The 24,303-nt window shown below is 43.8% G+C and overlaps 1 protein-coding gene across 1 annotated transcript in view; it reads left to right on the plus strand.

The window, feature by feature from the left end:
• Nucleotides 1-24,303, plus strand: part of SLC6A19 (solute carrier family 6 member 19) — an 89,836-nt gene that overhangs the window by 11,931 nt on the left and 53,602 nt on the right. Inside the window, exons 2-3 of the mRNA XM_053467314.1 lie at nucleotides 1,082-1,222; nucleotides 21,467-21,604. Coding sequence (XP_053323289.1) covers nucleotides 1,082-1,222; nucleotides 21,467-21,604 — 279 coding nt within the window. The remainder of the gene's footprint in view (nucleotides 1-1,081; nucleotides 1,223-21,466; nucleotides 21,605-24,303) is intronic.

Raw genomic sequence — 24,303 nt, forward strand, 5'->3', positions numbered from 1 at the left:
TATTCGATCAAATCGATTCAATTAATCGATAATGAAAATTGTTGACAACAATTTTCTTTATTGATTAATATCGATTTTATCGATAAGCAGCCCTAGTCCTTAGTCTAGAGGAACCTTTCTTTTTAAATTTCTATAATACTGTGGAACTTCAGTAAAGCTCCATGGGGTGCATGTGCCTATCATCTTCCAGTGTCTGCCTGCCAAGGCACAGTGCCCAACTACTACTGCTGCTGCACCTCTTTAAACCATCCTTACTCTGGGGGAACCTATTTTATAAATTTCTATAATATTGTGGTGGGAATTCAGTCCTGCTCCACGGGGCTGCATTTGCTGCTGCCTGTCTGCCCAGGCCCAGTGGCCTACTACTACTACCACTGTTGCTGCTGCACCCCTTATTAGCAGTTCATACTCTGGGAGACCTTTTTTAAAATCAAGTCCAGAAGGTGTCAAGGACCCACAGGAATTTTGTCAGAGCCGATCAGCCAGGAACTAATTTTTTTTCCTGAAAACAAATGTGCCAAAAGCGTCGAAGCGTTATTGCTCACTGTGCACAAGTCTACTTATTACGCTTAAAAAGCTAAAAGTGTTTTACTCTAGGTCTGATACCTGTATGTACTATTTCTATAGCCCAGGTAGAGTAATTCAAAATGCTTGGCCACTAGAAATTTATGTTGAGGTACCCCTTGGGCATTTATATATCTTTTTTTTTACATCTTAATAGCTGTGCATTGGAACGATGTTAGCCTGTGAGTATATTATGGAGCAAATGAACACAAGGAACTAATTCTGCTTACCTGCATAAATAAACAAACAAGTAATACACCTTAGGCATGTATACTAGTAATTAATTATGTAAATAATTAGTAGCAGATGTGCTAGTTTCCAAGGAACTACCTGTGAATCAAGTCTTGGGAGCTTGCTGTTCAAATGCAAGTCTCAGGAGACTATGCTATATACCTAGATTCAATTTTTTAAATGACGTTTCCTTTTTCAAATGTATAAAGTATATTTTGGTATTTAAGAGTTGAGAAACAATATGCAACATAAAAAATATAATTAATGGTAACATATTTTTTTCTAGGAGCGTTTATGATTCCCTTTCTTATTCTATTGGTTTTGGAAGGCATCCCGTTGCTACACCTCGAATTTGCCATCGGACAACGCCTAAGAAAAGGCAGTGTGGGGGTGTGGAGTGCAATCCATCCTGCCTTAAAGGGAATTGGTAAGGCTTTTTCAATATTAATACTAATTGTTATTCACCTGATGTAAAATATAAGTGCAAGCATTATAAATGGGACCATTTATTCAAGCTACATATGGTGAAACCATTCCTTTTTTCCCTTGGTGTGTGTAATTATACATATTTACATACACAGTCCAAAGTAACTGTACAGTTCTAGGAGTCTAGATTTATACCTGGCTGCAAGCCAAGGCGATATAAAAAGAACAAAAACTTGATGCTTCAGCCATTAAAATATCAGAGTAAAGAGAGCACACCAAGGTTTTTTTTAGACAAGGGGCTTTAATCAAGAGATATTATTCTATGCATTTGTTTAACCAGCCAACACACAGGAGATACAGTAATTTCTCTGCTAATGAAAAAGGCTATAACTGGTCCTTGGAGCATGCAGACTAAAATAGCTGCTTGCTACCATGGCAACAGATGCTGTGGTATAAGGAGATTAAACTAGCAGAATGCTGCTAACGGATTTATTTTGGCTGGCATGCTTGAAGAAAAACTTGAGTCCCCTTTCAAAAAATGTCCTTAATGACTTTCTTTCAGCATAAGCACAATGCAATTGACCTTTTTTACACATAGCTATGAAGTTTGCATTTCTTCTGCAAACTCCAGGGTTACCAGTGATCTTCACAAACCAGTGAGGAATAATTATGTAACTGTTGAGAACAAGAAGTTAAGATTATTTCTGCCACTGCTAGTGTGTGTGTGTGTATAGTCTATGTAACCAGGCTAATACTTATTAGCATATGTGTGAATGCTCCGGGTTTGACCAGGAGTCTCTGAGAAGCCCTGTATCATCAGTTTTCTAGGTCAGCTTCTTCATTGTCTGGGCTGTCTGGGGCTAACTCTGCTCTATGCATAACTAAGTAGGAGAAGTAGGAGACCACTAGGTGTAATCATATATTTAATGTGTATTTATCAGCATTCCCCTCAATTCCAAAGCCACTGTCATCATATTTTATTGGGCTTTATAGGCATATAAAAGAAAATCCAAAATAGTATTAAAGAAGACAAATCAAAAGCATCTACAGCAGCCACATCAGTTACTCAACAGCTGTCTGACAACACCCTATTTCTGATCATTTTGGAGCAAATATCAAAAAGGTTTGTAGTTGGAATATTGAACAAACACCCCATAAACCACCAACAAAAGTATATATTTCTTCGAAGCAGACCACTTAGTCTATGTTTCTAGGAGCATTTGAACACTTGTCATATAGCCATTTGTCCTACAATCACTGCCAAAGAAAAACTCCTTGGTGTCAGGAGGTAAAGGTCTGTATGAGTGGACCAATTCCCGCTCCTGTTAACCCCTGCGATGCTGTGTAGACAAGGTAGGCTAGAAGGGGAAGGGACCAGGGAGATTAGTTAAGGGATATTAACGAAGATGATTCTTCGTGTTGTGCGTCTTCCTCTTTTTTTGCTGCCGCCATGTTCGTTTCTTTGAGTTCGTTTTCATGTTCGCCAAATACAAATGCACAAGTCTAGTAATTTCCTATGATTTTCCACCAACATTTCTGTGTTGCTTATGAATTTTTGCATGGGTTATTTGTTGTGGCAGAAAAAATCAGCAAACTTGTTCAGCTGCATCTCAAGATTAAGAAAATTGGTTTTGTGGAAGTTACAGGGCAGTAAATTGTTGAGAGCTTGGAATATTTTTGTAGGTAATATGCTAATTCCAAATACCCTCAATTTTCCCCTTGTTTTACTTGGCCTATGACTTGGTTGCAGGACCCCACAAGATAACAAGAGAACAAAGCAGAAAATGTAAAAAAGATTTCATAGTAAACTCTTATATGGCAATTCATAAAACTGTTGTCTGTTGTCAATGCATTGTCATTTTTGAGTGTATGGCGCCAGAGGCTACAGTGTCAAACATCTACAAATCCCTAAATGGTCCTCGGCTACTGTAGTAGTTGTCTACCCAGAGGTGGTGGTCCTTATTTAGAAAGGGCAACGTTATGTCCCATGTAGATTTAGCTCACTGTTTTTTCCTTCATAGATTCAGTGTGTATCCTGTACTGCTTTCACAATTTAGAAGAATTTTACCCAAATTTGACCTCTTAAAAGGGATTTATTGCCTCTGACAGGGCCACTCCAAAAGAAAGATTTTTTTAAGCCATTCTGTACTAGATTTACTTTGATGTTCAGGCTCATTGTCCTGCTGGATCACGCAACTTCTACTGCCCTTCAGCTGGCGGAAAGCCATCTTGATATTATCCTGTATGATACCTTGATAAAATTGGGAAAATTATTATCCCCTCAATAATGGCAAGCTGTCCAGGCACAGAAGCAGCAAAGCAGCCTCAAATCATGATTGGGATGATGTTTTCATGTCGGTATGTGGTGCCATTTTTACACTATACGAGATAACGCGTCAGCCGCTAGATTCTGCGTACCCGGCTGTCACAAACTGGGTGAACAAGTCTGATAGGAGCCCAGGTGCAGGGGATACGATGGGCTCCGTCTGTACCCCACGACACATGATGGCTTGGGGTCGTTACAGACAGGTGCAGGAAATAAATCACAGACAAAATATGCTGATAAGAGCTGTATTGCAGATGATGGTACTACAACATATACTGATAGAAAGTCTCTTGGCTGGAAGCTCTCTGGATGGGGCACACACGGCAGGGAGCCCTCTGGATGGGGCACACACACGGCAGGAAGCCCTCTGGATGGGGCACACACACGGCAGGAAGCCCTCTGGATGGGGCACACACACGGCAGGAAGCCCTCTGGATGGGGCACACATGGCAGGAAGCCCTCTGGATGGGGCACACACACGGCAGGAAGCCCTCTGGATGGGTCACACACGGCAGGAAGCCCCCTGGATGGGGCACACACACGACAGGAAGCCCCCTGGATGGGGCACACGACAGGAAGCCCCCTGGATGGGGCACACACACGACAGGAAGCCCTCTGGATGGGGGCCACACGGCAGGTTGCCCACTTGCAAGGCACTCGACTTGGGAGTCCGGATGCAGGGCACTCGTCTAGGGAGTCCACTAGTGGGGCGCTGGCCGCAACTCAGGAACAATACAGGAACCAAAACTGAAAACGGAAAATGAGCAGCACAGAGATTAAACAATTCCAGACTGCAAAGGGTGGACGTTACACCGGCACATGCGAACATCTAATAAAGAATTTATGATATAACGATAACCAAGTAAGTTTACGCATAAACCCCATAATGTGAACTGAGGATGACCTTCCTCTATTGACAATCTCTGCTGTGGCCATGTTATCCGTGAAAAAGGTGACTGTATCACCTGTCCACTTGCTGCCTCTATACAATGGGATAGATTTCGAACCGGGCCGAGGTGTTGTGAAAGCGGGGAATCTCAAGCATCTGAGAAGGCCACTTCTCGGCTAACCACTGAACCTGGCAAATAGCTCAAAACCCTAGGGACGGCATCGGTAAAAACCCTCGGGGAAGAAAGACTGGGTTGGGAAATAAACATCTGTTCCAAGTCTTAAGGAACCTGGCCCACATACGATACGCAGGTCGGACCTAGCTGACTGATCTATGACCACTGCCTCCTCAGAACTTTGGGACGCCGACAGCAGAGACAGGAGATGAACCTGCCTTGAGGAATTATCCGCATTGCAAAATTAAGATGACCTAAAAGGGATTGCAATTGAAGTTTGGAACAAGTATCAAATCTCATGAAACTCTGGATTATATCCTGAATTCTCTGGAGTTTCACACTAGGCATGCTGGCCTCCATCCTATTAGGATCCAGCACTATCCCCAGGAATTCTAAAGTGGTAACTGGCCCTGCCGTTTTATGTTGGGCTACCAGGATAAGAAGCCGTAGACTGCAAGGGGATAGATTGGGGGCCTCAACCGTTAAGAAATCATCCAAGTAATGAATAACTACAGGGCAACGGGAAGAATTCAGCAGGAGCCAAGCCAACATTTCAGCTAAGGTGTCGAAAAGTTTCGGACTACTTCTAGAACCAAAAACTAATCGGGTTGCGAAGTAGTAAGTCCCACCCCATTTAATCCTATGAAGATGCCACAAATCTGGATGAATCGGTAGTCATTTGAACGCATCTGTTATATCCGGCTTGGATAACCATGCGCCTCAGAACTCCTCGGCCGGAATGAGGGAACTAATGCTGGGACACGCCGAGGAATAAGGGGCAGACAAAATCCACAATGAGTCTCTTTTCATTGGAGAATTTGCTCACAGCAATACCCACCGGGCTAACCCTCCAAACCGGAAAGGGAGGGGAATGAAAGGGGCCGATGATAAACCCTTTAGCCAGTTCTTGGGACAGCAGAAAATTCACTGCCTCTGAGTCCGATAAGGCTGACCTGAGGTTTGGGCATTCCCAAGATTCCTGGGGCATGGCCACTACTGTCAGAACCCACGGCGGGATTCTCGCCGACACTACTCACCCGCTCCGGGTAGACGGTCCCGGGCCGCGTCTGTTCCATCCTCCTTCACCGGCCGCGTTGTCTGTTCTAGGCGCACGCGCGCCCTCACCAAACTTTATGTGTTCCCCGTCACAAACGGAACGCGTGCGATTGATGTCACGTCTATGGGAGAGGCGATCACTAGTGGGAAGTATAAAAACTGAGCACTGAGACTCATTCAGTGCTCAGTTATTGTGCTGTGTAGTACCCGTTCCTTGTGTTTTTCTTGCTGACCTTATCGTGTACCAGACCCTGGCTATCATGACGTGCTCTCTCATGTACCAGACCCTGGCTATCTTGACGTGCTCTCTCATGTACCAGACCCTGGCTATCCTGACGTGATCTCTCGTGTACCAGACCCTGGCTATCCTGACGTGTTCTCTCGTGTACCAGACCCTGGCTATCTTGACGTGCTCTCTCATGTACCAGACCCTGGCTATCCTGACGTGATCTCTCGTGTACCATACCCTGGCTATCCTGACGTGTTCTCTCGTGTACCAGACCCTGGCTACCCTGTCGCATCCTATATTTGAGGTGTGCTCCTGCTGTTACCTGCATTCTGGGTTTCCACCTTTGATTTCTGGCGTCGTATCTGCCGCCTCACATAATAACTGAACCCAATGCAACCCGCTGACTTATTAGAGGAAATCACGGCTCTGACTCAACAGATGGCTGTGATGAACCAATCTTTGCAAGAAATGCAATGCATCTAATCGTTTTGCCACCCTATTGGTTATAATAGATCAATTTACTAAGATGGCCCATTTCCTTCCTTTTGATCATCTCCCCTCAGCCATGGAGACAGCACGTTCCTTTGTTAAAGACGTTTTTCGACTCCATGGGTTACCAGAGGACATTGTTTCTGACCGTGGATCCCAGTTCACTTCACATTTCTGGAAGGCTTTCTGCGAGCAATTACACATCCAACGCTCTCTGTCGACAGCTTTCCATCCACAGAGTAATGGTCAGACAGAACGAACTAATCAAACAGTAGAACAATATCTTCGTCGTTACACCACGTATCTGCAAGACGACTGGAATCATTACCTACCTTTGGCAGAGTTTGCCTATAATAATCATTTTCACCATTCTATTAAAATGTCACCTTTTAATACTACCTACAGATTTCACCCATCTATGTTGCCTGGATCACCGCTTCCCAGTTCCGTCCCATCAGTCACCGAACATGTCAAGAACCTTACCAAAACCTACCATTCATCCAGTATTTCATGTCTCCTTGGTTAAACCGTGGACAGCCAACCCCTTCCCTGGTCGTTGACCTACTCCTCCTCCTCCTATCCTCGTCAACAACAACGCAGAGTACGAGGTCGAAGACATTCTGGATTCCCATCTTTATTGGAGACGTTTACAGTATCTCATCCGCTGGAAAGGATATGACCCTGAGGAAGACTCCTGGGAGTTTGCTTGCGAGGTCCACGCTCCTCGTCTTGTGTCCTCTTTTCACCATCACCATCCACCATTATTGCGCCATGTAGTACCCGTTCCTTGTGTTTTCCTTACGGCCCTTATCGTGTACCAGACCCTGGCTATCCTGAGGTGCTCTCTCGTGTACCAGACCCTGGCTATCCTGGCGTGCTCTCTCGTGTACCAGACCCTGGCTATCCTGACGTGCTCTCTCGCGTACCAGACCCTGGCTACCCTGTCGCATCCTGTATTTGAGGTGTGCGCCTGCTGTTACCTGCATTCTGGGTTTCCACCTGTGATTTCTGGCGTCTTACCTGCCGCCTCACAACTACTCCTGTATGGAAACCAAACGCCAAGCCCTGAACCAGAAAATTCACTAAATCGGGGGGGGGTGGAAATGCAACTTACTCAAAAGGCCCTCTGCATTGATAGGGGATAGTCATTGTTTAGGGAATAAAGACCCAGGGCACATGGTCTGGGGGTGGGCCCTATAGCATTTTGTGCAAATATGGAGAAGCCTACACTGACTGAAATGGCAACCAGTGGAGTTGAAATTGTTGCAGATACGGGACCTGCCTGGAAATGATATGGGTCTACCCAATTTATTGTGGGTTTTGGAGAGTGTTTTTTGGAGAGGGCAGACGGAGCGGCCGAGCTGGTGGAGAGTGGGCTGTTGGTAGCTTGACAAAAGTTAGCTGCGTGGGCCGTGGACTGGAAAATATGACACACTGGGGTTTTGACACCTGCAAAATGCCTGCAAAACAATTCCGTGTCTATTCGACTCCAGTCAGTCGCATAGTTAAGCTGGGCGAGCGCTGCAGTTGCTTTAGCGGAAAACGACCTGTGATAATCGTAAAAAGCATGACCCCCATATTTATAACCTAATTCCACCACTTTATATAAATATTGATCAAGCTCTTCCCTTCTGGACGGGAATACTGAACACAAGACACTCCTATAAATGCTAAAGGCGAGGACAAATTCCGGGACAGACAACTTTTTGGCCAGTCTGGGGTCTTTAGCTGTAAGCACTACTGAAACTTCGCTGCAGGAAAAGGCTTTATTTTCCGCCAGGTCACTGGAGCTTATTAGAAGGGAGACCAAGTTAACGTCTTTCCTTTCCAGTATATCCTTCCTAAGATTACCCTGGATAAAATGTGAAGGGGAAATCGTAGGAGAAACGCCAGATGACATACCTGACCCTGAGGTCCCCGGAGGGGCGGGCCCGAGCTAGGCAGGGCCTGAAAGGGGGGGGGGGAGGCACGGGACAGTTGCAGACTGCTGGGCTTCTAAATTGGTTAGCCTCTCATGGATTGACGAGACCGATGCCACCAGTGAGGTAAGCATATCTCTCATCTGGGCCAAGTCCACTGAAGTGGACTATCGCAGGCTAGATCTAGTAGGAGGAGAAAAGTTTCGCTTTTCTAGCGGAGGTCGAGAATGGATTGCCCCTCCTAGTTAAGTCGGCCATCGATTTTGGAATTGTCCATGCTCGGAGGGAAGGAGAGGTGGCCACGTCTGACCCTGGCGCAGATGAGCAAGGCATGGAGGACCTGTCCTCTTGATCGGATTGCAGTGACATTCTATGAATACATGGAAAGGAACCTCATTAGATCCCACATGCCCAAGAACCTATCTTAACTAACTTCTAGCTAATCAAGCTCTGCGATAGAGCGGGACAAAAACGTAGGGGGAGGCCTAGCTAACTACCTGTGAGGCACAAACTACTATCTTGAGGGGCGTAACCTCCAAACGAGGAGGGGATATTGCCTCGGGGTGGGGAGGTGGGCAACTGGCTAATGTAAAAGAGGCAGGCTACCTAGGCGGTGACGTAACAAGATCTAGAAAGCCTCCTAAATTGCTAAACCCGTTGTTAGGAAGATAAAAAGGGGTTAACACGTAGCAGAGTACTCAGCTGGAGAAAGAACACCAATTATATAAAAGTGCAATACGGGTAGATTGTCCCTGAATTGTGGGGATGATTTGTGATATAATATTGGATATGGATCCATTAAAATATGTAAAAGTAAATAGCAAGGTCAATATAACTGGGTTAGATGGAAAAACAGCAGCCTGGGACCATTTTCCTACTTATCTTACTACGTTTTGAATGTTTCCACCTCGGTTGTTGAACAGAAACAAAAGACTAGGGAAGACGAGGTGTGTATGGTGGATATTTACAGTAGTGTCCTGTCCCCTTCAATGAGACTTGACAGCATGTTCTACTGAGCAAACATAAACCGGTGTAGCAGACCCATTTAACAAACACACAGCTAAAATCACAGTGAACGTCACAGCTTTGTTGTCTGCCAAAGCAGAGAAAGGAGAGGTATGTCTGTCAAACTAGACTCTAAATGCAGACTTTACATTTGCTGGGAAAGAAATTGCACAACTGGATAGCAGACCTCAATTGAGAAACGGATTAGTTTGAAAATCGGCCAGCAGAGGGCAATGTGTAAATGCATTGAAACAATCCTTCTGGAAGGAATACGACCTAAGCTGCAGGAGTGAACCAGAGCTTCTCCCTGCTACAGCAACCGCGACGTCGTAGAACCGCCGTAGGACTGCTGGGAGGAACCGCCGCCAGAACGCACGGAAGAACCGCCGCCGGGAATAACCACCGCCGAGACGCCAGGAAAGAAACCGCCACTGAGACGCCGGAAAAGACTGCTGGACCACCGGGAAAAAAACGCCGAAGTGCCAGGAGAAACGTAAGTGTCACTTCTGTAAAGCGTCCTCAATGTCAGCAGCTGAAAGGGAGAGGCGTTGGTTAAATAACCATAGCCCCTCCCACAACTACAGGCTAATATCCCTTAGCCTTAGTCCCCAACCTGCCCCTGTCATGTTAGAATAATTTGAGAATTTTTGCTTTTTAGAAAATATTAGTCATGGCTTCAAGATCCATTGGCTCTGTTTTATAGAAGTTACTAAAATAGTCCACAAACATCTTCTCAGGATCTTCTGAGATTTTTCTCAGGGTCTGTTATCAGGGATTAGTTACCTTTTCTTTTGTAACTTGAAATTTGATTAAAGTACCATTCAATGTTTCAAGTACGTATCTTTTTGCAATTCTATATGTACAGTATGTCCAGCACAATAGGCATCTTTGGATAATTAAGGTATGATAAACCTTAATGGTATTATGGATTATCGATACAATTTGAAAATAAAAGAAAACCAAATTAAAGACATTAAATTATGTAGCAGAGAAAGAGCAGCGGTGCATCACTGTTTTAGTGCCCTGTAAGAAAGAGGTTTAAGAATCACTAATAGCCTGAACGTACCAGAAAGTATGATGGGATAAACTGGCGGAATGAGACCATAGTGTCTGTCATAGAAGTCATCCCACAAATTCCACGTGGGATGAAAAACTGGAAGTGTATTTGTCGTTTTATGGCATGTACTTACTTGTAGTGGCAAGAACGTCATGTATAGTTGAAGGTAGAGTTGTTTCATCTTCTGGCGATACAAGTCTTAGCCATGATCAGGCCACAAGATCTAATTTCTGTTTATAATTATAAAAAAACCCAAGCCTTTTCTATGGCCCATACATCATACATAGGCTTGGGCTCTACAGTGTAGCTGTATCTTCTGAGTTATTTTGGGCTCAGAGCAGACACTCTTTGTTAAGAAGTAAGAGCTTCCCGTTGGCCTACCCTCCTTTGGCCCACTACAAAGGCTATGTAGATGCTTGAGGTTATCATCAACATACTTAAGTAATTCCCTTTCCTGTAAGGACCTAAAAAATCTGATTGGAGGAGATTAGAAGAAAATTGGCAGGAGGTAAGTATTGCAAGGTCCAGCCACACCGGTGTGTGAACAGATATAGCTATAGAACCTATTTGCATGTCTCTGACCCAATGCAACAAAGTATCAGGGATGAAAAGGTAATCCAATCTACAAAAGGTGTCACGAGGGTGAGAATAAATGTAAAATACTTGTCTATAGGGTGGGAGTGTCTCCAAACATCTGTTAAATTGTAATGGTCCAACAAAGTGTCACACCTACAGTTGACCGGAGCACTCACCGCAGAAGTTTTTCTCCCAGAAGAGCTGTACCAGAGGTTACCCCTAGTAAAGCTCCTCAGATTTTCGATGATCCCAACAGTGAGGAGGCTCTGAACAAAAAATTTTTGTTTTCTGGGCAGAATAACTCCTGCGGTGAGTACCTCTAGTGATACAGACGCGCCAAACAGACTCCATCTACCTCATTACCCGCCGGGGTGGGTATTCACCTACTTACACGCAACTTACACTTAGTTGATCCTTGGCGAGCAGCTCATCGAACAACTCATCAAACAACTTGTGATTACACTCATGTATCTAGCGCACATCACACTCATCATTATTACACCTACTACTGATTCTAATACTCCTTATAGCTCCAATATCTCACTTGGACTTCAGCTATTAACTCTGGGGTAAGAGAATTGTACTCACCGGTATAAATCTGCCTACCTGCTTTCATAAGGTCCAATTGGATTTACTCCTAGACTTCATGTGATCCAGAGGGAGCCGTGGTTGGGTAAACCCTGGTCCTAATGATGGGTAATAAAACTAGAGTTCCCAAATGAGCTCCCTCCCCATAACCACCCCAAGTGTTGCCCACCATGAGCATAGTGTAACCCAAAAGAGCAATGTGGTGGGATAACAGATGTCCTTTCTATCTTCTCCCTTTTCTTCAATCTTCAGTACTTCATTTTCTTTCTTCATCTGCATCTCTGCAGACATAACCAGGCAACTTCCAACAAAATCACAATGATAGAGTAAATTGGTAATGTCACAGAGCTCAAAAACATGGGATCATTATGATTGGCATTTTGGCACAGCTTTGAACAAGGTTAAAATCTATTCCCAAATGGGTGGGGCACTCTTAGATATCCAGCATTCAATAGATCTCTATTAAAGAACGCTTATCGACAGAGATTGGCTGGTGAGTACCATGGAGGAGCATTGCATCTGTGCGATAGCAAAGGTCTCTTGACCTGCAGTTTTTTGGTAGAATGAATATTCTAGCAGTAGGTATTTGAGCAGGTAGCCTTTTCTCTGTATGCATAAAAACTGACATGGCGTCTTGCTCCCCAAAGGAGACCAACCTTCATATGTGTAACATTGCTCCAGTGTGAGCAAGAAAAGCATTGAAGACAAAGGGTATCCCTGCCATATCCCGTTAGATATTTAAAATGACTGACCTCTTATTAATCCTAACTGTTGCTGCTGGAATTTAGGATAATACAAAATCCATTTTTAAACAATTATCCCCAAGTCCATCCTAATTGACTATTAAACTGCCACCTCTGCTAAATGAATTATATTCAGATCCTCCAAGGTATTATCCCTTGCCTCTTACCCATGGATAAGTCCTGTTTGGTCCAGATGTATGATGGATGGTTGGATTTTCTGCAGACACAAAGCCAACACAGATCTACATAAACCAGAGATATCGGATGGTAGGTTCTTCTTTCTTAGACAAGGGTTTGAGGATGGTCTGTCCCATATGGAATTAAACGTAGCATCAAAATGGTATACTAGCATCTGCCACATAGCTTATAATACCATAAATGGCCTTCAGGTCCATGGGTTCCCCCCTCCTAAACCTCCAGCTCCACCTGAGCAGGATCCACTAGTCTCTCACCTGCTACACCCTTTCGGTCTCTCTAGAGTTAACCTGTAACTGCAGCAGATTATATAGGGAGCTACAGTAATCTCAAAATATTTTAATTATCGCTGCTAGTTTATACACCTAATCAGGAGAAGAATTTAATCTGAGTACATATGATTACTTCTGGGGTTTTTTTTTTACCAGAGGCTCTCCCACATAGGAGTCCTTGTCTAAAACTCTACCTGTTAATAAGTCAAAAATCCAGAGAAGGTCTTACACTACCTGACTACCCTATATATTTCTGTGCATCGCACCTATCGCTGGTGCTGGAGGGGGGATATCATCCTCCAAATGATATTCATCTAATATACCATACAGAAAAATAACACTTGGGACTTGGATTTATTTATGATGAAACCCACAGCCCCACCAAACTTATCGAGTATTTGAAATATATGCGGTTTAACCAATTGTGGATGTGCAGTATATAGCAAAACATCATCTGCAAACGCATTAAGTTTAACCATACATGACCCTATCTGAATCCCCAGTATTTCCCTAGAGGAAAGAAGCAATTTCAAAAGAGGATCCAAAGCCAAATTAAACAGAAGGGGTGAGAGAGGGCATCCCTGATGCACCCTTTGACCCATGACAATAGGGGTCGACAGGGCCGGCCTTAGGGGTGTGCGACCTGTGCGACCGCACAGGGCGCCATGGTTGCAGGGGCGCCTGACCGGGACTTAGATTAAAGCATCGTTTTTTTGTTTTTGTTTTTTTTTTAAACTTTATTTAACATCATTGATGTTAAATAAAGTTTAAAAAAAAAAAAAACGATGCTTTAATCTAAGTCCCGGTCAGGGGCGCCGAGCGGTTGCTCGTGAAGTTCTCGGCAACCGCTCGGCGCCCCTTACTGTCCGTGACTCCGTCGCGGTGCCAGCATCTCATGTTGAGCGCCGGACTATACCGGCGCTCAACATGAAATGCCGGCAGAGCGAGAAGACGGATGCCTCCCGCTCTTACCGCAGGACTCCGGCAACAAGGTAAGTGGGGGGGGTAGTTTGAAGGGGCAGAGGGGGGGTAGTTTGAAGGGGCAGAGGGGGGGGTAGTTTGAAGGGGCAGAGGGGGGGGGTAGTTTGAAGGGGCAGAGGGGGGGGTAGTATGAAGGGGCAGAGGGGGGGTAGTTTGAAGGGGCAGAGGGGGGGTAGTTTGAAGGGGCAGAGGGGAGGGGTAGTTTGAGGGGGGGTAGTTTAAAGGGGCAGATAGGGCGGGTAGTTTGAAGGGGCAGAGAGGGGGGGTAGTGAGGGGGGGCGCCAGAGGAGTAGTCCACACAGGGCGCCACAACGCCTAAGGCCGGCTCTGGGGGTCGAGTCCAATCCATTGGTGCAGATGACAGTAGTGGGGCGATCATACAGTCGGTGGAGTAGAGTAAGGAACGTCAGCCCAAAGTGTTGGCGTTTAATAACCCTAAACAAATGCGGCCATGAAACTTGGTCAAAAGCCTTCTTGGCATCAAGACCCAAGAGGGTGTTACACAAGGTAGATGGCTGGGCCTGAGCCACCAACATAGCTCCAATCGCAACCCTAATACCCTTCACCAAATGTTGATCACGTAAAAAATCCAGCTGTTGGGGGGCACAAGATATCAGGTAAAAGCCCTGCAGCCAGTTTGCATATACCATTGCCAAAATCTTGATATCCTGATTGAACAGGGTAATTGGCCTATATAAGAACCAATCTGGCTTGGATCTTTATCTTATTGATTAATATGGTTCGAGCCTCTGTGAGATTGCCCAGGGAAGAGCCCTCATGCAAGACACTACAAACAGGGAGGTTAGAGTAGGCACCAGGTGAGGTTTCAATACCTTATAGAATTCTACAGGGTACCCATCTGGACCTGGGGCCTTCTTATTATGTAATTTAGAAATAACAGACTGGACCTCCGCTTCCGTGACCCGGGAATCCAATATATCTCTGTGGGCTGGACCCAGCTTTGACAGGCCAGCCTTATCAAGCAGTTCCAACCCCAAGGGGAAATCATCAGGGTCGGCCGTGTAAAGCATAGCAAAATAGTCCCGGAAGGCCTCATTGATACTTGTCGCGCTGACACCAACTGATTTGGGGAGACCTCCAAGTGTGTAATATTATGCCTAGGGATTTCTGGGCCTTGCCAAAGCTGCCAAAAGTCTCCCTGACCTGTTATCCCATTTAAAGAACTTCGACCGGGTATATTCTATCTGAGACTGTGCTTTTTCCTGTTTGGTGTGTGTGTAGAGGTGTTTGTTTTCCGCTGTTGGGTCTTGTACGTACTTAAAGAGCGCTGCTGCAGCATCCCCTGTAAGGCAATTATATTTAGCATTCCACTGTTTAGACTTTAGTGCGGAGTATGAAATGATGTGCCCCCTAATCACTGCCTTGGCGGTTTCCCCAAAAAAGCACAGGGTTCTCCACATGCTCTATGTTGTCATCAACAAAATTCCCCAACGTTGTCTCCAAGGACGTAAAGTTATCAAAAATTAGATATTGGGAGGAATCACCAATGTCTAGTGTAAGATGTCGTGGCCTGAAGATCCAGGTGAAGTAAAACGGGTGCATGATCGGAGATAAGGATATCACCAATAGAACTATGTGAGATATGAGGAACAAGAGAGGGGGAGACCAGAAAGAAATCTAACCGTGAGGAAGTGTGATGTGCGCTAGATACATGAGTGTAATCACAAGTTGTTTGATGAGTTGTTCGATGAGCTGCTCGCCAAGGATCAACTAAGTGTAAGTTGCGTGTAAGTAGGTGAATACCCACCCCGGCGGGTAATGAGGTAGATGGAGTCTGTCTGGCGCGTCTGTATCACTAGAGGTACTCACCGCAGGAGTTATTCTGCCCAGAAAACTGCTGTATAGGGAGAAGCCCCAACAGCGGTAATCCAGGATTTAGATGATCCCAACAGTGAGACAGCCTCCGTGAACACAGGTAAGTACTGAGTATGAAAAACAGGTACACAGGAGCTGGTAGTCAGGCAAGCCGGGTCGGTACACAGGAGCAAGTAGTCAGGCAAGCCGGGTGGGTACACAGGAGCAGGTAGTCAGGCAAACCGGGTCGGTACACAGGAGCAGGTAGTCAGGCAAGCCGGGTCGGTACACAGGAGCAGGTAGTCAGGTAAGCCGGGTTGGTACACAGGAAACACGGGCAAAAGCACAAAATCACTAGGCAAATGGAAGGTCAGGCAGGAATCCCTGTCAAAAACAGGAATCAGCAGTAATCTCAGGAACATAGGTAAAAGACCACAACAGGGTGCCTGTGAGAAGCACAGCAAGGAGGATTCACTGCGCCCCCAGTGGACGGACCGGAGACCGGACGGCAGGTAAGGGAACCCTTCCGGGAACTCCTGCATTGCCCGTCGAGGAGTTCCCGGGAGCAACCTCCCCCGTCGGGAGTTGGTCTGCCTGCCGCCGGCACGAAGAGAACGTGATGGTTTCTCGGGTGCCCAGACAGGGACAGTGTCACGTCCTCGGGACCTATTGGCCGCGGGTGGGGGTCTGCTTGCGGATCACGGGGACCCGATACTTCTCTCTCCAGTCCTAATTACCACTTTTATTGTAAATTGTTTGATCTGCTCACGAATACTGTCTTCACAGATGTTTTCGTTGGTGGAGATTTCAATACGGTGCAGGATGTACGACTTGACAGACAGGGACAGTGTCACGTCCTCGGGACCTATTGGCCGCGGGCGGGGGTCTGCTTGCGGATCACGGGAACCCAATACTTCTCTCTCCAGTCCCATGACACTGTCCCTGTCTGTCAAGTCGTACATCCTGCACCGTATTGAAATCTCCACCAACGAAAACATCTGTGAAGACAGTATTCGTGAGCAGATCAAACAATTTACAATAAAAGTGGTAATTAGGATCATTAGGAGCATAAATATTAACCAGCAGTAGACGTTTACATTCAAGTGTGACATTGAGCAATATATATCTACCCTCTGGGTCCAATGTTGTGGAATGCACTTGACATGATAATGACTTATGAAGCAAAATAGCCTCCCCCCATCAACTTTGTTTTGTATGGGGCCGAAGCACACGTTCCCACCCAAGGTGCTCTGAGCGTGGATGCATCTGTATCTTTCCTGTAGGAAGACCACTTGGGAACGCAGTCGCCTAAGATGACTCAGCACCTGTTTGCACTTAGCTGGAGTATTAAGTCCATTAACATTCCAGGAGCATGAGGTTTAGTTATGCGTCATACATGGGTCTGAACTAGCCAATACCCTGTTTCACCAGGACATATGAAAGAAGATGCGAGATAGGTTCACCAATACCTGTGTCCCAGCCCCCAGGGGAGTACCAGAGATGAGGACAAGAGCGTGAACCATGAAAGAATATGCAAGACATTAGCAACGCAAAACCAGGAAGGGGAACCATGAAGTCATAATGATAATCAGAACAAAAACAAAAAATATAACAAGAACTATTACCTTCACCCTGGCTAACAATCGCCATCTAAACTAGCACATACCAAAGGGTTCCCTACCTGTGTGTGGAGCAGCATAGCTCCCAAGAAGGAAAACCCATGCCAAATCAAGAAAAGTCAATAGTATAACCCTTATGTTAGTATTTTAACCCTTTCCATGCACTAATTGTACTACCACCCTTTATCAAACTTTGTGGTAGTAATTTATTTTGTGTTCACCAAAAAATGCATTTCATGTATGGATTTACAGCTCCTGGTATGTGCCACTGTCAAACAACACCCCATATGTGCTCAGCAACATCTCCCGAATACAGTAAAACCCCCATGCATGGGTTTGTTTGGGAGGTAAAATGCAACATTTGAGAAGTGCGCTTTTTCCATTTTGGTCAGTCTGTGCCTATGCCCTATGAACCTGACCACTCCAATTTACCCCATTTGTAAAGTAGACACCCCTTGGGTATTTGAAATGCTTTTATTTTAACTCTTTCCATGTCATAATTTTTTAGCACTTGCTTGTTTTTTTACATTTTGCTGGAATTGGATGGTACCTCTGATGGTGAGATCACTGCATAATTATTTTCAGTTGTTACCACATTTATTTTTTTTATTTTTTTCATATGTAAAATCTGAACAGAAACACTAATTGAGGTAGTCAGCTAGACCTTTGTCCTCTTCTACATACCTTCTTTGTTTTGTTTTTAATCTTACCACTCCTTGGTTTACTTTTCTCATTTATATATGTAAAAAAACATTTTATGTCCCTTTTTACTGACAAGCAATTTTCTCTTCTGTGTGTGCTTTGGCAGCGCTTATAGATCTGTCTATGGGGTTTTTTGTATTTACTAAATGCTAACTTTTCTGTTACCTTCAATAATTCAATTTTTAAATAATCCCATTTCTCCTGCACTCCATTTCATTTTTTTTTCACCTACAGTAATATCTGGTAACAAATCTCCATTTGTGAACATGAAATCTAATATGACCTCCTTACAAGTTGGTTCCTCAACTACTTGTTTTAAAGATAATCCCAGTAGGGAGTTAGGAGTATCTGCACTCTTGGCACAACCAGCTACTTTGGTTTTCCAGTTCACATCAGGAAGATTAAAGTCATCCATGATTATAACCCCCCCCTTCACTTTTAGCTATTTCCTCTATTAGTAGATTATCTAGCGCTTCTATTCCTCCAGGGGGCCTATAAATTATACCTACACGAGTTACTGTACGCTTACCAAATTGTAATGTAACTCAAACTCAGGGTCGGCCTAAGACATAGTGCCGCCTGGGGCTTAGTTTGAAATGCCCCCCCCGCTCATTATCTACCCTTCCTACCCCCCCCTTTGTACTTCACTTACCTTCCAGCAGTCCTGCGACGAGTCTCCCTGCTCTGCCGCGGTGCGCGCTGCTTCACTGCTGAGCACCGGAAATGACGTCATATTCCGGCACTCAGCATTACAAGCTGGCACCGAGACCGAGCTAGAGGAGAGGGGCGCCAAGCAGGTACTGAAAACTAAAATCTCCTCCAACTGTCTAGCCATCCTCTCCTCAAGCACATTGGACCCACTTGCGTTTAGGTGCAATCCATTACAACTATAGAGATCATACCCCGATGCAAAATCAGCCCAGTGTTCTAAAAACCCAAAGCCCTCCTTCTTACACCAAGACTTCAGCCATGCATTTAGCTGCCTTATCTCCCGCCGTCTTTCTGGTGTTATATCTTTCCCCCTAAATCCCTAAAATTACTTTTAAGACTAACTTCCTCTTACTATGTGATTGGTGCCGATGTGCAACAAGACAGCTGACTTCACACCAGCCCCTCTGTTTTCTCCAATCAATGAGGATACGGAATGACAGCACAACACACAGCAATTTGATCATGTAAAACTTTAATAGAACTCTTACTACAGCAGATATAAAATAGTTATGTGTGTCAACTTATATATCTATATATCTATATAAAGATATGTGTGTGTGTGTGTGTGTGTGTGTGTGAAACAAGTTAACCCATTAAGGACCAGGCTGTTTTTTACTTTCTGTACCCTTTGGGACTGAGGCTGTTTTAACACTTTTGCGGTGCTCGTGTTTAGATGTAATTTTTTTCAGTGGGCGTTCCCGTTGACGTTTTAAAATACCTTGAGGTGTCTAGTTTTCAAAAATATATGGTTTGAGGGGGTAAATTGCATTGGCTGGCTTCAAAGATACCTGAAATAGCACATGGAGCAGAATGACCAGCTTTGGGAAAAAAAAGGTTTTGAAATAGCAAAACGCTACTACGTTTTTTCATTAGCTTTTTTGGATGGGTAAAAGATTTTTTGGGTAAAAGAAAATGTGTTTTTTTTTCAATTTTTCCTCATATTTTATTATTTTCTTATAGGAAATCAGATAATATGATAAAAAAAATCTGAAGAAAGCCTTTGAAGCCAGCCAATGCAATTTACCCCCTCAAACCATATATTTTTGAAAACTAGACACCTCAAGGTATTTTAAAACGTCAACGGGAACGCCCACTGATGTCAGCAGGACCTCCCACTGACATCAGGGGGAACTCCCGCTGATGTCACGGGACTGCCCGCTGACGTCAGTGGGCAGTCCTGGCCGCGTCCCGCAAGGGAAGGCTTAAGGTAGCCGTAGCCCAGAAGTTCCCAGGTATGCTAATCCTTTTTAAAAAGCTATTTTTGGGCCTAGAGAGGAAAAACCTCTAAAGTGATAAATTCAGGAGGCATTTTATCTCTGCATAAGTAAAAATTAAATAGTTCAATTTATTCCTACAGTAAGTTAAGTGCCAGGAAACAGATGACCAAATAAACACCAGGACAGGCTCTGTCACACCGACACACCAAAGACACACACCAGGACAGGCTCTGCCACACTGACACCCAAACACACACACCAGGACAGACTCTGCCACACTGACACCCAAATACACACACCAGGACAGGCTCTGCCACACTGACACCCTAACATACACACACCAGGACAGGCTCTGCCACACCGACACCCAAACACACACACACCAGAACAGGCTCTGCCACACCAACTCCCAAACACACACACTAGGACAGGCTCTGCCACACCGACACTAGGGAAAATGACCCACCTACCTTTAAAAAAAAAAAAAAAACCTACACTTTTATTAAAAGTAAGTAACACACTAAAATTGGACAACAAAATTCAATATTAATCTATATATGATTGTTAACAGCAGTCACACTCCTATCATGCCCAGGCAACCAGTACATACAATCATTAGCAATCATTTATATATATTCATATTGTTATTGCATTTTTTGTCCAATTTTGATGTGTTAACCACACTTATTAAAAGTAGACAACACACCAAATTGGACAAAAAAAATCAATATATATATATGTGTATATATGTATATATATATATATATATATATATATATATATATAATTGTTAACAGAAATCGCACTGCTATTATGTCAAGTCAGGCAGTACATGCTAGAACCTGGGCATGATAGGAGTGTGATTGCTGTTAGCAATCATATATATTTAATACAGCAATCACACTCCTATCATGCACAAGCCTCCCTGTGCCATGCCCCCCACTTACACATCCATGCTATCTATCACACACACTCATTCATTCAGATACTACTCATTCACAGATACTCATTCATTCCCTCATTCACAAATACTAATCATTCACAGATACTCATTCATTCCCTCAATCACGCATACTGTTTCACACACTCTCCCTCACCCCCTTACCTGAACTGCAGATCCGTGCGAACAACTTGTCTTGCCCTCCGAGGGAAAGCAGAAACGGAGCGGAGTCATGTGACGTGACGTAAAGTCATGTGACTCCACTGGGTTCCTGCTTCCCATAAGGTAAGCTGCAGGTCCCTTGCGGAAGTGAACATTTATCCTGCCCTGCATCGGGGGTCATGTCTGGGGACATAATTTGCCCGTGGACTGTCCCAGGAAACCAGGGAAGTCTGGTCACCCTAAAGTAGAGGTAAAAGTTTCAATCCTGAACCTGTGCTTTTGGGGTTAATGTTAAAAGTTATTTATGTATAGTATAGCCAATAGTTCTTGGGACGCATACAGACAGATCACATTGATAATGCAATATACTGAATTAAATGCAGCACAGTGCATATTATTTATAGATAGACTTTCTGGCATATTTTGACCTAGACAGAGTAGGCATGTCCACTTTGTCCAGGAGGTGGCTGCCCCTCTGCTGCATAACTGGGAGCCAGTCACCTTAAAAAAAAAAGTGTTCCAAATTATTTTCTTTGGTAGAATGGGTATAGACTCTTAATGTTTTTCCTTGTTTTTCAGGTATTTCTTCCATGATGGTATCATTTCTTGTTGGTTTGTATTACAACACTATCATAGCCTGGGTGATGTGGTATTTTTTTAACTCCTTTCAAGAACCATTGCCATGGAGCAATTGTCCAATTACGGAGAACAGAACAGGTATAGTATTTATTTCTTCATTTTTGTAAAATTACATATAAAGTAATCATTTACGTACAGATCTCTTAAGTAGTGACTGCAAGCATAACTCAGGATTTAAAATCTTTAGCTATAAGGAGGCCAGACATTAGTTCTACATGGCTGCAGTTTTTGGTGGCTACTCGTGGTTTTACAGTGTTGTCAGTCATGTCCAGTCTCCAGTATTTGACCTTGGCTGGGCCTCGTTTATTCTGACCTCCAGATTCCTGCTAAACACCCCAATATGTGTTCAGCAACATCTCCTGAATACAGTGATACCACCCATGCATAGGTTTGTTGGGTTGTTTGAGGGCTAAAAGGCTACACAAATTTTTCAATTTGGAATTTTGACACCTGGCCATCCCTTCACCCATTTCCTATTTGGGACATCTCTGAAGCAGGCCAATTCAATTAAACCCCATGAAACTATATATATTTTAAAACTTTACACCTCAAGGTATTTCAAATACTGGTATTTAATTGCAATTCTTGGGAAAAACAGAGGGTATGCTGATAAATAAAAATTGAGAGTTTATGTGATTTTCTTCTTTCTCATTTCATGCTCCCACACATATTATATATTGGTTTTTTTTCAGGACAAACAGGGCTTTCTTTAGATACCATTATCACATCATCTAATTTACTGTAAAAAAAATTATAAAATATGGTGATTTTTTGTTAAACAATGACTTTTTCTCATCTGCAAAAAAAAATAATGAAAAAACCTGCTAAATAAATTCTAATATTTGTCCTGAGTTTAGAAATACCCAATGTTTTTATGTTTTTTTTGCTTTTTTTCTGCATGTTGTGGGGCAATAAGTACCAGTAGTGTTTTGCTATTTCAAAACCATTTTTTCACCAAAGCTGGTCATTCTGCCCCATGTGCTATTTCAGGTATCTTTGAAGCTGGCCAATGAAATGTACCCCATCAAACTATATATTTTTAAAAACTAGACACCCCAAGGTATTTCAAATGCTGGTATTTTAACCACTTCCATGCACTAGTTCTACCATCAGCCTCTGTCAGACTTTATGGTAGTAAAAATAGTTTTTATTTTTTTTCACACACATTGTACTGCCAAACAACACCCCAATATGTGTTCCGCAACATCTCCTGAGCGCAGTGATACCCCACATGCATGGGTTTGTTAGGTTGTTCGTGGACTAAAAGGCCCTTTTTGAGAGGTGTGCATTTTTCAAATTGGAATTTTGACTTTTCAAAAAGTCTGTCCACATATCCTATTTCAGGTGTCTTTGAAGCCGGCCAATGCAATTTACCCCATCAAAATATATATTTTTGAAAACTGGACACCCCAAGGTATTTGAAATGCTGGTATTTTAACCCTTTCCATGCACTAATTTTACCACCAGCCTTTGTCAAACTTTATGGTAGCAGCAGCCGCCATGGAGGAGAGGGAGCCCCCCTCCACAGCACGTCCTCTGCCACAGTCCCCCGAAAGGCCACGCAGGAGAGGGAGACCTCCTGCTGCGTGGTAATCCGCTTAGGCGCTCCCAAACTGCAGGACTTTATAAGGGGAGATTACGCCACACACAAGATGGCTGCAATTCCTGACACGGAAGTGAAGTCATGACCGTTTTGGCGGCAAATTCGAACTTCCACTCCGGATTCCTATTTAAACCCATCAAACTGAAGTAACCTTGTCTTCTGATGGTCTTTTGCTAGTTCCACAGACTGCGTTTATTCATTTCTGACCTTTGTGTTGACCTTGGCTTGTTCTTGACTACGTTATCTTCTGGCATCCTGACCTCGGAGTGTTTACCGTTTATCCTGTCCTCTGGAATCCTGACCTCGGCTTCTTTGAACTTAATGTTCCTTCGGGTCGTGCCTGACTCAGGTGTCTCCAATACCCCTTGTTACGTGACAGTAATATACTATAATGCAAAACAGTGTGTACTTTACATCTTTCATTGTTGAACATAACCTGCCATTCCAGGTGTGTAAGCACACCGGCAAGCTATTCAGGAAAATGTTTCCACATTGTGGAAACTGTGCTTGCTCATCAACCAAGACAGCAGCTATTGTGAACATGGGACTGGATCCTGAATGTTCAGAGGATCTGTACAAGTTCATCCTGACAGAAAAAAAGGCCATACAGTATTTTGCTTGAATGTGCTATTTTAGCCAGGTACTTTAATGAAATACAGGATAAGATAGCAGTTGGATTTGTAGACATGCCCGTGTGCAATGATGCCAAAGCTGAAAACATATTCAACTGTATTGCATCATCCATACATGACAAAGACATTGAATGGTCTAACTGTGTAAGATTTAGCAGTGACAACTGCAATGTGATGATTGTCAAAAACAACTCTGTATTGTCAAGAGTGAAAGCACCATTTACAACGGTCAACATTTGTGCCAAAACTGTTGCTAAGGAGCTCTCAATGTCACCTGAAGAACTGCTCATTGGCATCTACTACTACTTTGATATATATATTGTTTGGCACAAAAAAGTTTTCTTTTCATCACTTAATGATAACTTATAAAAATAAGAATTGTTTACATAAAAGCCATACAGGAAAAAAAAGGAAATACCTGACTCCTGTCTGTATTAAAATTCCAATTATTCAGGCACTAGGGCTAGAATAATTCCTAATTTTAAGGCAATACAGGAGGCTCATATTTGCAATTTTAACGCTCCGAAACCAGACCTAGAGCC

The sequence above is a fragment of the Spea bombifrons genome, chromosome 5, assembly GCF_027358695.1.
Source record: "Spea bombifrons isolate aSpeBom1 chromosome 5, aSpeBom1.2.pri, whole genome shotgun sequence".
NCBI lineage: Eukaryota > Metazoa > Chordata > Amphibia > Anura > Pelobatidae > Spea > Spea bombifrons.